The sequence below is a fragment of the Tachysurus fulvidraco genome, chromosome 22 (assembly GCF_022655615.1).
Source record: "Tachysurus fulvidraco isolate hzauxx_2018 chromosome 22, HZAU_PFXX_2.0, whole genome shotgun sequence".
NCBI lineage: Eukaryota > Metazoa > Chordata > Actinopteri > Siluriformes > Bagridae > Tachysurus > Tachysurus fulvidraco.
In genome coordinates, this window is record NC_062539.1 from 3,199,191 (window position 1) to 3,213,629 (window position 14,439).

Genomic DNA, 14,439 nt, shown 5'->3' on the forward strand with positions numbered 1-14,439 from the left:
CCTCATTGCACCCTCATTTCCTCATTCCTACTTCGTACGTCTATTTTGATACTGATCAGAAGGCTGTCGTGTTTACATATCAGACCGATCTTCTATCGAACCTCAAAACACACCTCTTAATCAAAGCGGATTTGCTTTGATGAAACTAATAAAAAAATTTGTATATATCTTCAGGAAGACCTTTTCCGCCTTTTAGGGTTCGAAGGAGGAAAGGATAAAAGAAAATTTTTTTTTTTTGCCCCCAGTCCCAAGAAATCATATGCTTAGAGAACTCTGGACTAAAGCAGAACTCCTTTCCCAAATCCTTAGAAAAGGGCAGAGTTATTTTTATTTATGGGCCTAAATGAACGAGTTTTCAAATGCTGTAAATATAAAAACGTTTCTTTTTGTACAATTTTTTTTCTTCTGTTTAAAGCTTTGTTTAAGGTTTATAAAAGTATATTAATATCCATAACCTTCATCATCTAATCATCATCATCATCATCATCATCAGTAAATGTCCTCAAGGTAAAATAAATTAAAATAGATTACTAACTCACATACCTAGGATCTCTTGTTAGCTTTTCCGTTGCAGCGGGGACTCATCTCAAGAACCTCTCTTAATGGAGACAGCCGGACTCTTCACGTTCTTCTCTTCGGGGACCATATGGCGAACCCAAAAACCCTGCCCTGTCAAGAGCAAATCGGAATTTTGATTCTAACTTAATATAAACATTCCTCATTCCAAAAACATACTATATATATATTATAACAGCGTTTGTTAGGAGCAGGAAAGAGTTGCCTTGTCGAGCTTGCTGAAAATAAACAGCTCCGACCGAGAAAAACAAACAAAATAATTTGAGAAGAGCAGAAGCAGAGAGAGAACATTATGAAGAGAAAGAAACGAGATGTAAGTAAGTCATTATCTATGCAAATTAATGTGAATCAATTATTATTTAAATCTGAAGCACTTTTCCATCATTATTTTATTTTCCCACAAAATGACTTGCTTGCTGAAATATCCCCATCACAAGTAAAAATCCTGATGTAGTTTTATTCCTCTTACTACCAAGTAAGTAACTGGCGATTCTTTTAAATTACAGAGTAGACACGCTTTTAGATTTATCCGTTTATAATTACGTTTATCGATTTTGAACTGATCAGATCGTAAATATATAGATCATCATATATCTAGTTCAAAAAATTACAGACAGCCCGGGACTATATCTAAAAGCAGCGAAGAGAGGAAAACAATGAGAAAACCAATATGATACATGGGCTTAGAAATAAACTGAAACCGTAAAGATTTTTACGTTTCAAAATAATAAATATAATCTATATGTTAAAGTTTCATTATATTCAGAGTATATCAGCAAATCTGAGTAACAGATATTGCGCTAGAAAATGTATCATTTTTCACTATAAAATAATTCAATAAAGTAAATAACAATTTAAAATGGGTTTTTAAAAAAAAAAGGAGTGTTATTAACCGTCACGCGGTTTTTGTTGTATTGCATATGGTCACGTGATATCGAGAAACAAGATGGTTAGTCACCTTATTACACGGTGCCGAAAGCTCCGGAGCCGAGCACTTTGATCCATTTTTGAACTCGGTCTCTTTCAGGACGAGCAGCAGCGCTAGGGTTCGGAGCTTCTCGCTAGGGAGTGAGGAGGCTTCCACTAACTAAGAACACACACACAAAAACCACACAACACACACACAACAAACACCACACACACACACAAACACACGCCACCCACAAGTACTGTTCAAGGAAACATCCTCTGCACATCGGGAGGAGAGAACATCCTGTCTTGATGTGATGCTTCTCTCCATGATGAATGATACACCCTCGGCTTTGTGTAGCGCGCTGCGAGACCGTACTGCGTGTCTCTGTTCACTCCTTGACGTACCAACCGCTGTCACAGTCACTCCCTTTTTCTTTGACGCACACTCCCGACCTGTGTGCCACGTCCGGCGTACGGCCTCTTCTTTTTTTTTTGTGTTGACCCCCCCACCCCCCCTTGTCTGGTCCTCATTGTCTCCTGACATGCCTCTGTCCTCACCCTTCTTTTGTCTTGCGTTTCTTTCTTTTCCACCCCCTCTCCCCCTTCGAGCCCGACCCTTTTCCCTCTTTTTTCCCCCTCTCACCATCGTGTCTTTGATCCTAAACAGTCTTGCCTTCCCACCCTCCCTCCCCCCCGCCTTTCCCACCCCCCCCCCCCCCCATGCTTTTTCTTTTTTCCCCGCCCTTCACTGCCACACACAGTCCTCCCCCTTTTTTTTTTTTCCCCCTTACTTCCTCACCGTGGTGCAAGTCACGACCGCTTATTTTCTAGGACCGGGCATGCGTCCTCACAAGGGTAGAAAACGGGATAGAGAGCAGCAAAGACACGTGCCAACCGGAAGGCTCATCCAGAGACACAGCGGGTAGACACGGCATTTTACATGTTGCAAAAAATGCCAAAGGGTCTCCCCGTGGCCGGGTCTACCAGGAAGGTGGAGCCCAGGACGGCGATAGGTTAGACCGATTCAAACAACCAACACCCACAAAAATGTTTTTTATGATTAAGCAGACGGAAACCCCGAAGTGGTTTTTTTTTTTTTTTATTTTTTATATTTAGTAAGCCCACCCACCACAGATACTCACAGGTAGAATAAACAAAAAGAGTTTTTTTCGTAAACCCGCCCCCTTTTTCTCTAGTAAGCAAAAGCTGTTTGTTCCAACCTTTCCACTCTTTTCAGCTTCTTCCTTTTACTGAAACTTAGAAACATGTCAACTGCTGCAATCAAAGCCCGTCTGACCAAATCCGGAGGAGAGAATGTAACCCAGTGCTGTGATAAACAGTGTACTTTTTTACTAAACTTGAGTTGTTTGTGGGGGTGTGTGTGTGTGTAGGGGGGGGGATGGGTGTGTGTGTGTGGTGTGTTGTTGTGGGTGTGTGGGGGTCAGGTGTTGTTTGAACCGAACCTCCATCTCTCTCCTGACAATATAGCGCAGGTTTCTCTTCCGCTTTAATCTTCCGTCTCCTTAGTTTTGCCCACGGCGATGGCCAGGCAGATGATGACAAAACCCAGGGGTTCATAAGAAAAAACTGGGAGGAGAGTGATAGAATGATAAGGCGTGTAATTGAGGGGAGAGACCGAAAAGGAATTTACATTTATCTATTTATAACCAGAAATACTGTTGTTTGAGAAGGCTTTTTATCTATCTATCATCTATCTAGCTATCTATCTATCTATCATCTATCTATCTCTCTATCTACTCTGATCTCATCATTTGATTTATTTATTGTTTGATATTGTTTGTTAGATATTGTGTTTTAGTATATTTAGTTATGTATTTATTTATTTATGATTTATTTAATTGCTTACCTGTTCCTTTGCACTCAGTGAAGATTTGAGTCTAGCTTGATATACATCTAAAGCAAAAGAAATGAACGAGACGGGAGAGGATGGCCCCATCCCTATTCTCCACAAAAAAACCTTCACAATATGCAGCAGCCAGTGAGGCCAGAAGATCTAATCTACTAAACTAAGCCAAGCGACGATTATTAGCAGAAGCAGGAGAGATCAGCAGCCCGTTATTCTTTGTATGTAGCTCGTACCCTGGAGTAGCTAGCGACGCGTGCGCAGAGCTGAGCAGAAGGCTGAGGCACACGTGCATACGAAGGAGGATTATTTCCAGATCAGCATGCATTTCCCATGTCTCCCCCGAGGACACCCTGCGCGGCCCAGCAGCCACACAGCGCCCGCGGACACACAGTGTGCCGCCCGTACGTTTGTAGTTCGCACGCACACCTACACACACATGTCAGGACCCTGCAAAAAAGCAAACACACCAACCGCTACCTCACAAAAAACAATATGATGTCCACACTTCCTTACTAAGATCACATTCATGCAATCAACTGTAACAAGTAACACTACATGTTGTGTCTATCTAGCGTGCACATGGCAACTACAAGTAGCATGTGTGTTGTATTGTGTTACGTTGTTACGTGGATGTGCTTGAGGCACGAGGAGGAGGAGGGGAGGGAGGCGCTAGCAGGGGAAGAAGGGTGCGGGGAGTGAGGGAGGGATCGAGTGAGAGCGTGCCGTGTTGGCGGGACGGAGGGATACTAGGCTTTCGATGTGGTATCGTGCGTGTGGTTGTTGTTTGTGTTGCTGGCTTTGTGCGCTAGGTTGTTAGTTCGAGTTGTTGTTTCTTTACATCACTTACTAGCGCCCGGAGAGCAGCAGTCAACGTATGTTCCGAAGTCAGTTACCGTTCAGAGCTTTGCCCCACTCGAGCGTCACACTCCAGACAGCACGTCTTCATACTTCATTCGACCTCACTCTCACGTGGCCGTCGCTATTTCGTCGCGTATGACACACACATGTCATATTTTGCTATATCTTGCTGGGCGTAGAGGTGTGCGTATGTGGGAGTCAGAGGGAGATCTTATGACCCGGGGCCAGATGGAACCGAAAGCTAGTATTAGCTTCGGACGGAACACAGTCGAAGATGACGAGAATATCTGCTCCCAGGACAGACGCCTTCATTTCCTTAATATACTCGGATAAGCAGGATCAGCACACGGCCCCATAGCGAGATACAGCCATCTGCACTACAGATGTGACTCACCCAATTCCAAGAGGTTACAGTGAAGCACGCAGCTCGTCTTGCGTCTGTGTGGCTCACGCAGCTGAAGCACAGTGGTTGGCCCCCCGGACCCCAGCAACGTCCGACGTACACATCTCATCACAGGTAAGGTATGTGACGCTGCAGAAAGAAAAGAGAGAACTTCAGCGGTCAAGCCATCAAGAACATGTCTGAGGCTGTTCTTGTGTTCAGTATTACAATGACGTGACATCATGATGCAGACTGAAAGAGTAGTGATGAAGGTCCCAAGATGATGGAGGAGAGTGAGGAATGTAATAAAATATGTTAGCATGAGGTGACTGTTGGAGGTCAGTGATATATAAAGGTAAGTGAATAAGGTCAGTCAGGATGGAGGTCAGTGATGGAGGTGAACTGATGGAAGTCAGTGTGAAGAAGGTCAGTGATGGAGGTCAGTGATGGAGAGCGTGATTGATCGCAAGGTCGGTGGAGAACAGTGATGATGAGGTCAGTAATAAAGGAGCTCAGTGATGGAGAGCAGTGATGTATGTCAGTGATTGTATGTCAGTGATGAAGGTGGAGCTCAGTACCACAGTGGCAGCGTCTGCGTTCTGCAGGTCGGACCTGCTGCCTGTGCGATGTAAAGAGCCGGCTCCAGTGCTCTGGCTGTTGATCATTTGTCGCACAGTACCGGGGTTCTGTGTGCAGGCACGTCTACCATCACTGATCTCTCGCAGAGAGAGAGTGCAGGCCCAGGTACGTTATTTTAGTCCCGCGCTGATCCCCAGACTCACCGTACCTCTGCAACAACAACAAAACATCTCATCACCTCCAACACTGACACTTTAAATCAGAGCAATCGTTACTGGCTTTGGGATATAATATCATCCTTGCAAGGATCCATAATACAAAACAAAACAAACAGATTTCTGAGTTTTATTTCTCCACTTCAATCAGTATGACCGGAATTTGATTCGCCGAGGGTCGGATCACCTCCAGGGTTTGTTGGTTTTCGAAGAGCTGAATGGCCTGAGTAGACAAGAAGCAAAGCCTGTCATCTGTCAGTGCTGAATCAGCAGAGCGGCTCTGGTCGAATTTTATTTATTTAATATAACACATGACTCCTGACAAGAGCCACGGCATCAGCAAATTATCAGGATGATTATTTCCATTAGTAGTAAAATGAGAATACCGCGCAACACAGGATGTAGGAGGAGGTGAGCTGAGGGGCGCAGGGAGGGGCGGAGGACGGGGCGGAGCGGGCGGGCAGGGCGGGCAGCGGGCGCGGGCGGGGCAGCGGCGCGGGGCGAAGGGAGGAGGGAGGGAGGGATGAGGGAGGGAAGAGAGAAGAGGGGGGAAGGAGAGAAGAGAGGGAGGGAGGAGGGAGGGGAGGAGGGAGGGAGGGAGGGGAGGGAGGGAGAGGGAGAGGGAGAGGAGGGAGCGGGAGAGAGGGAGGGAGGGAAGGAGGGAGAGGGAGGGGAGGGAGGAGGGAGGAGGGAGGGAGAGGAGGGAGGGAGGAGGGCGAGGGGAGAGGGGGGAGGGAGGGAGGGAGGGAGGGAGGGAGGGAGGGAGGGGAGGGAGAGAGAGGAGGAGAGAGAGGGGAGGGGGAGGAGGGAGAGAGGAGGGAGGGGAGGGAGGAGGGAGGGAGGGAAGGGAGGGAGGGAGGAGGGAGGGAGAGAGGGAGGGGAGAGGAGGGTGGGAGGAGGAGGAGGGGAAGGGGGAGAGAGAGAGAGAGGGAGAGGGAGGGAGAGGGGAGGGGAGGGCGGGGAGAGGGAGGGAGAGGCGAGGGGGAGGGCGGAGGGAGGGAGGCGGGAGGGAGGGAGGGAGGGAGGAGGGAGGGAGGGAGGGAGAGGGGAGGGCGTGGAGGGGAGGGAGGGCGGCGGGGCGGGAGGCGGGGAGGGAGGGAGGGAGGGAGTGAGGGAGGGCGGCGAGGAGGGGGGAGGGAGGGCGGAGGGGAGGAGAGAGGGCGGGAGGGGAGGGGTGAGGGAGGGAGGGAGGGAGGGAGGGAGGGGAGGGAGGGAGGGCTCTCTTCGGGAGTCGTGCGTTTCACTGTGTTAGTCGTATGTCGCGCGCGGGTCGAGTGGCTGGTTTATTCTGGTGAGTAGTTAGCGTGAGTTTCGTTCGTCTTTCTTTCTATTGCTGTCTTAGTTTCGTGGTTTGCTGGGAGTTCGCTATGCTTGTATCCTTTTTGTGCTTTATTCTTTCTTTCTTTCTTTCTTTCTTTCTTTCTTTCTTTCTTTCTTTCTTTGCACAATGATCGAGTGATTAATACACCAGTAGTAATAAAAGGTGTGGACAGAAACAGCACTAACCTGTAATCTCTTTCACTGTTTTGAAGACATTGAGTCTGGCAGGATCCATTGGGGGAGTATTAGTAAAACTATCCCTGAAATCAGAAAAACAGAATCAGCTGTTTGTTCATCGCGTATCTTTACTTGTTCACAGCCTTAAGAAGCTCAGAGACCAGAAACAAGTCTAGCGGAGAACATTTGACTGGTTACTCAACTCACCCTTGGAACGTTGTCTTCAGAATGGAGATGTCTCCGTGGATAGTTGTACAGTTCTCGAACAAATCGATGTTGCTGGCATTGATGGACATGACATTACTTAGATGACCCTCTCTCAGTCCAGAGCACACTGACAAATGACAAAGATGTGATCAAAGATCTGAAAATCTCCTCGAATGAGCACAGTAGAGAAGTTTTCCATTCCCACAAACTTTCCCTCTAAATCACGCCAACAAACTTTCCAGGCTCGGATGTGGAACAATGTAACGAGCGAGTTTATGCTTTAAAATGGTTTGGACTAACAGACTGACTGTAGAGAATAAAACGGCTGGGGTATAGAGAGAGAGAGAGAGAGAGAGAGAGAGAGAGAGAGAGAGAGAGAGAGAGAGAGAGAGAGAGAGAGAGAGAGAGAGAGAGAGATAGAGAGAGAGGAGAGAGAAGGCGGAGGAGAGGAGCCCGGGAGAGAAGTAGAGATACGGAGAGAGAGAGAGAGAGAGAGAGAGAGAGAGAGAGAGAGAGAGAGAGAGAGAGAGAGAGAGAGAGAGAGAGAGAGAGAGATACAGAGTGAGAGAAAGATACAGAGTGAGAGAAAGATACAGAGTGAGTGAGAGAGAGAGAGAGAGAGAGAGAGAGAGAGAGAGAGAGATTCAGAGTGAGAGAGATATAGAGTGTGAGAGAGAGAGAGATTCAGAGTGAGAGAGACATAAAGTGAGAGAGATATAGTGTGAGAGAGAGAGATACTGAGTGAGAGAAAGATACAGAGTGTGTGAGAGAGAGAGAAAGAAAGAAAGAAAGAAAGAAAGAAAGAAAGAAAGAAAGAAAGAAAGAAAGAAAGAAAGAAAGAAAGAAAGAAAGAAAGAAAGAAAGAAAGAAAGAAAGAAAGAAAGAAAGAAAGAACACACAAACAAACAAAGCAAGACAGGACAAAGAAAGGAAGAAGGGATAGATAGATAGATAGATAGATAGATAGATAGATAGATAGATAGATAGATAGATAGATAGATAGATAGATAGATAGATAGATAGATAAATAGATAGATAGATAGATAGATAGATAGATAGATAGATAGATAGATAGATAGATAGATAGATAGATAGATAGATAGATCTCATTAAAGTAAACTTTACATTCCATGTTTTTATTTGCTAATTATTAGGATTAGTGGATTAGTTACTATGGAAACAATACCCAAGTTAGACCATTAATATAAACCTGTGATTTGTGGCAAGAGACAACTGCAAAAATTAACCAACGCCATCTGACCAATCAGATTCTAGAACTGACAGTGCTGTGATATCAGTGTCTTTACTGCGTGGTCATCCCTCCTTCCCTGCTGTACTTTACCTTTCGGACACAGACCGTCACACTTCTTACACTTCCTGACCCCGTCCTCATCCACCTCATAAGTTCCAGGACTGCACGCCCGCACACATGCACCATGGTCTGTGACCACATAGTTATCTGGAAATGAAAAAAAGGACCAGAAAAAAATGTTTTGACGTTACTCAGAAACCAGAAACATCAGGAAAACGAATGCAAGCTCACGACTCAGGATTCAATGATTGTCTTAGATGACGGTTGGAATCCAGCAAACTTTAACTATAGTGCTCAGACACACACACACTAACACACACACACAAAAGACGTTTCTATTTTTTACTGCAGCTTCTCCTACGGTACCCCTGAACATGTCATTTTAAATAATCATGTAGAAACCTTTGCTTCAAAATATGCAAATTCATCACAGGCTAACAAACTAGTTCTATGTTTGATTGACGTTTTCGTTCCATATTCTACATCTCCGTCCTTCTAATATAAATGTAATTTCGTACCTGCTACGAATTATTCAGTAACCAGTGGAAACTACAAGCCTGTCTAAAAGATTGTCAGTGATGTGGAATCAGTAGAAGATGGAAGAACGTCAGGGCTCTGGTTCCTGGGGGTTTGAGGGGTTAAACCTCTGGAGTTACCTGAGTTGTTGACACTGTGGTCCACGTGACCATGCATTTGCAAGAGTCCCATGCTCGAGTCAGACAAGGACAATTTAGTGAAACTAAAACAAGGTTTTGTTTCGCTTGCAAATTTGTTCGAGCGGATTTAAAACTTCATCTTAACGTACGCCTGAGTGGTGTAACTGCGTACGGTTGTGTTTTATTGGCAAGAGAATGCCGAGACTGAATTCTGAGGATGCTTTGAATGTCTAGGCGTCTAAGAGAATAATGGAGATTCTTTCTCAATTGTTGTTTGGAATGGTGACAGCTAATCATGCGACAGAGAAGTTTGAGAAATTGGGTAAGAACTTCTGCATGACTGATTTTTTCGTAGACGCTAATGCTAGGAATCTTTGGGTTCCGCTCTGTGTCTGGTTTGTGGTGCTGGTGTAGGACTGGGGTCAAGGGACAGTCAGTAGAATGCCTGCTCAAAAATCGCTAGGAAGAAGTTGTCAAAAGGAAAAGTCTTTGGTCATGGGACCACAAACGATCACTTTATATCGGTCACAGGGAAAATGGTGATTAGTCATTGGGAACAACTGTGACAAGTTGCTAGTCATTGTGAACTACAGTGAATAGTGATTAGTCATTGGGGATACTGTGACCAATTATTAGTTGTTGGGGAAAAGGGTGATAGGTGATTAGTCATTGGGAAAGACTGTGATATCTTATTAGTCATTGGGAACAATAGTGATTAGTGATTAGCCATAGGGAAAAGGGTGATAGGTGATTAGTCATTGGGAAATACTGTGATAGGTGATTAGTCATTGGGAACAACAGTGATTAGTCATTAGTCACTGGGGGACACCGTGTTTAGTAATGTGTCGTTGGGGGAAATGGTGACTAGTGATTAGTCATCGAGGTAAATGGTGATCTGTGATTAGTCATTAGGGAATATGGTGATTAGTCTTTGGGAACAATGTGGATTATTAACCAGTGTTGCCAGGGTTCTAAGAAGTCGGGAAACCAACTAAAACGAGAGAAGCGTCCCACTAACGATCTTAAAATCCTATGAGAATCCATCAGACTGAATGAACTGAATCTTACGTGGACACTTCTTCACACACGTGGCCCCGAAGTTATATTTCCCGTCCGGGTTTGGGGCCAGGTGGTGTGTGTTGGGGTTGTAGCGCATGAGAGGAGGGCATGCGTCTTTGCATGTATCCTCATCCTGGAAGTACTTGCAGGCCTGGAACACACACATACACACACACACACACACACACACACACACACACACACACACACACACACACACACACACACACACACACACACACAAACTACGTTCTGATAACTAAGTATTTCCTCACTGCCCCAGAGATTATTCTTCCTCCAGCTGTGCTCAGAGCCGGAGGCACTGCGATGCTGAGCAATGTTTAATCACGAAACCACTCGGTTCGGCCACAATGTACACACACAACAGCGCAGAGGTCTCAGCAGAGTGGATGTTTCCGGACTTGAGATACAAGCAAGATACAAGCAGCTTTTTAGAAACAGTGTCAACAATAAATAGGTGTTGCAGAAAAGACATACATTACATTAGCAGCTTCAAACTGAATACATTTTAGCACGTGGTCATGTTATCAGCTCCAGGTCATGTTAGTCTGGTCCATAAGGACTCCAGCGTTACTGGGAGATGATGCCATCCATCAATACCTTATGTTCAGGTGCAAAATGCAAGTCCTTAGCTCTGTCTTTGTTTTATGCAGCACCATAGTCCTGGAGAAATGTTGCCTCATTTCACTTTGTACTGCAACAACTATATATGGTTGAAATGACAATAAAAGCTTCTTGTCTTGATGACAATAATAATAATAATTATAACACTGCTTAAAAGTTTTTTCCCCTAACAGTGATCATAAGAAACTCTCTTTATGGCAACATATCGCAATGTTTTACGAAATTTCTTATCAATAATCAGCTATCCAGTTTAGAATAAACACACAAATGATCTAACAAACTGACATATATTAATGACAAAGGATAAAATCCCACAATGAATTCTGTCCTGCTGTGATAGAGTAAAGATAGGCTTGTGCTTCCTCTGACTTTCAAAGGTCAATCCAGCCAATAAACCTCCCAGGCTGTGGTGATATAAACACCACCACATGAGCAATATAAATCCTGCGTTTTTCAACCACGCAGACAGTGAAATGTTTTTTTTCTGTGTGTTTCCTCACCAGGCAGTCTGTAGGTCTGGGGCCGGTACAGCCGGACGCACAGTGCTCGTTGCAGCAGTCGCTGGGTTTGGGACCTTTACACCTCCCGGAGCACTGCTCGGCACATGTTAGCTTTGTGACTGCAAACACACACAACGATCGCTTGTAATTAGACTAAGATACATGCGTAAGGACATTTTATTGGACTGATAGATTGCAGTACATTGAAGTACAAGTACTCAGATTACACTGATTGATTTTCTCTCATCTCCTTTTCTTCCATTCCTCTCATTGCCATTTGAATCGTTTTTCTAAAGCCAGTTTGAAAGAGGAAATGGAAAAAAAACCCCACAATACTTACAAGGTCACCACGGCATTTTCTATAGACATAGGCTTTAGGTTTATAACCAGCTACCCATAGTCATTATGAATAGCCGCAACCGATGAACTGTGGGTGTCTAAGCACCCTTTTCAAACAGAGTTCCACAGAGAACTAAACAGTCCATCAATTCAAGTTTTGTGACTGTAGCACAGTATTCAGCCTGTATACTGCTTGCTGAATTCTGATTAGCTGGTTACGCAATTATGCTTCCTGAGAAACATCAATATAAACTAGAAACATGTCAAAAACTCAACAAAAAAAAATGTCCACAGGTTCTCATGGAAATTCATGCAATAAATCAAAAATGACAGATGGTTTGGGTAAATTAAGTTACTAAGAATGGGAGAAAAAATTTTTGGTTTCAAAATGTGGTGCTCGGACCCCTAAAAAAAGAAGAGCGTTTGAACCATGAGCCGAGGAGTCACTGGTTTGCGTACAGGAAGAACGTATACAGTTTACAGTCATTTATTCCCATCAGAGTTTTTCATTAAAACCATTTCATTCGTTTGATGTAACTTGCGAGCCGGAAAACAAGAAACGTTTAATCCCATTGTTAAAAATGGGCTAAATATTTACGACTTACAAGTCTGGCAGTTTTTAGGTCCAGGAGCCCAACAGGAGCCATTATAACAGCTTTGGTCACATTTCTTACCTATAAAAGAGAAAAGAAGAAAATATTCGAAAGTAGTATATTAATATGAGAAGATAAAATTGACATAAGAAGATATAAGTAATATTCTACATCAGAATATTGTATGTAGATGGTTGGCTTACAGTCTTTCGTACAGTTCTGATGTGCAATGATTTTAGGACTGGGACTGCGCTTCAGGTTTACAATGTCAGCCCATTGAATGGTCTCCGCGTTACATAAGTAAAGGTTGTCGACAAACTTCACACCACCCTCAAGTATTTCTAAAGAAGAATTTGCATATTAAAATTCAGTCCAATTCAATTATATTTGTTGAGTAATTTTAACAATAAACATCATACAAGAATACAGGTATATACATTCAGAAATTTTTTAAAACTTAAATTAACAGGGTTCCCAAAAGCTCCAGAGAATCATGTAGCAATGTCACACGTACATCTATGAGTCGAGTTTAAAATCAGAATGAATATGAAGAAACCTGAAATTGAATTGAAGGATGTGTAGCTTCCCAAATTTTCTAGGATTTCGATTTCAAGATCTGTCTAGTCTTCTGAGGATGTTTTGACATAATGTCCAATAAAAAGCTGCTACGTGTTTGTGTTTTGAAATAAAGCATAATTTTCGTAACGTTTTTTTGTTAATAACCCTAGTTATACTTATAGACTGCAATATATAGACTTATATAATCTTTAAATCTTGTATCTTTTATCTTGAAAATCATTACCATCACTTCCTTCTGACGTTAACAACGTATGCTATATTTAACTTCGTTACCATCGAACACCATCAAGACAATATGTCATCATACCACAATTCATACGCACCACAAACCTGTATGTGACTCACTTTTACTGGTATATTAACATGACGTACCTGTGAGGCTGTTGAGGGACAGCTGGTTAACTCCTCTTAATGTGATTTTGTTATGATTCGACAAGACAGACAATGCAAATTCGTTATCGTACAGCGAGTGGCCTCGGATGATGCGCAGGTTGTCCAGTGGGATCACCGGTGCTTTGTTCAGCGCTATGACCACGTGTCCTCCGACTTCTTCGATAGTCTAAAGAAAAACGAAGAATTGTTGGCTCTAATCTTATTAAACAGCAAAAAAAAAGAAGAAAAAAAAAGATGGCATCTGTAGTCCATGTACATCTGTAGTCCTGTAGTTAAGTATTGTGAAGTATGTAAAAATCCAGTTTCCAGTTCAGTTTATTATATACATATTTTTTGTATTTTATTATTTCATCATTCTTCAACATTAAAATAAAAAGGCAAAAACAAAATATTATTCACACAGGAAAATATAAAGACCTGCTATAAGCTAGCTAATGTGAGACTAACTATTTATATAGCAGTCACGTAGCTGTTAAATCTTGAATAAAGCTTCACTGGAAAATAAAAACGAGGTAAAATTGTCAGGAATATCAACATTTTCCTCAGAAGTGTTGGTAACTTCCTGAAAAAACACTCTCTTCAGCTAAAATTACAATGTAAGTAAGTACAATTAGCATCAACCGCTATCTATGAAGCCATTTTTTTTTTTTTTTTAAAAACACCATCAACTTATGACCTCAAAACTATCAGTGAATTTAAGAGTGAAAAAAGATGAATGTTTTTTTCTTTGGTATGAAATATAATGATATGAAATAAAAAAAAGAAATTAAATAAACGTTGGGGGGGGGGATGCCTAGTTATGTAGTTAACATAGCTAAAGTTTGTGTTAATGACTTTCTGGTTAAAACTATTCATACAGAATGATGGAGTAAATGAAATAAAATGCTATTCATTTGGCTTAGATTTTGGTTCAAGCAGTGATCTTAGGGGTCCAAGCACCATTTTCAAATAGCAACGTATTTAGAAGGTTTTTGATAACTCAATGCTAACCCTGGGAAATGCTTAATAACTTAGATTTTCTAAATAATCCAATAATAATTATTAAGTATTATGTTGTAATACAACATATAACTTAATACTTCCAATAATGTTTCACATGAATCCAAGCAATACATCATGTGCTACAGATGAATTCAAATATCCGCATTATGTAACAAGATATGAACTCGGTGCTATCAGAAAATATCCTCCCCCAGAGTTGTAAATATCACACAGATGATTTATGTGAGACTGTCTCGTAAAAACACTGCAAACAAAATCAGTGTGTGTA

At 42.8% G+C, this 14,439-nt stretch overlaps 1 protein-coding gene across 2 annotated transcripts in view; it reads right to left on the minus strand.

The window, feature by feature from the left end:
* Positions 1 to 14,439, minus strand: part of egfra (epidermal growth factor receptor a (erythroblastic leukemia viral (v-erb-b) oncogene homolog, avian)) — a 63,876-nt gene that overhangs the window by 21,830 nt on the left and 27,607 nt on the right. Inside the window, exons 3-10 of one of the 2 annotated variants that reach the window (XM_047806304.1) lie at positions 13,149 to 13,335; positions 12,401 to 12,538; positions 12,210 to 12,278; positions 11,266 to 11,384; positions 10,130 to 10,271; positions 8,436 to 8,552; positions 7,094 to 7,220; positions 6,896 to 6,969 (exon numbers count right to left, since the gene is read on the minus strand). In XM_047806304.1, coding sequence (XP_047662260.1) covers positions 6,896 to 6,969; positions 7,094 to 7,220; positions 8,436 to 8,552; positions 10,130 to 10,271; positions 11,266 to 11,384; positions 12,210 to 12,278; positions 12,401 to 12,538; positions 13,149 to 13,335 — 973 coding nt within the window. Of the gene's footprint in view, positions 1 to 6,890; positions 6,970 to 7,093; positions 7,221 to 8,435; positions 8,553 to 10,129; positions 10,272 to 11,265; positions 11,385 to 12,209; positions 12,279 to 12,400; positions 12,539 to 13,148; positions 13,336 to 14,439 lie in introns of those variants that run through there. The other variant, XM_047806305.1, reaches the window with a different exon arrangement.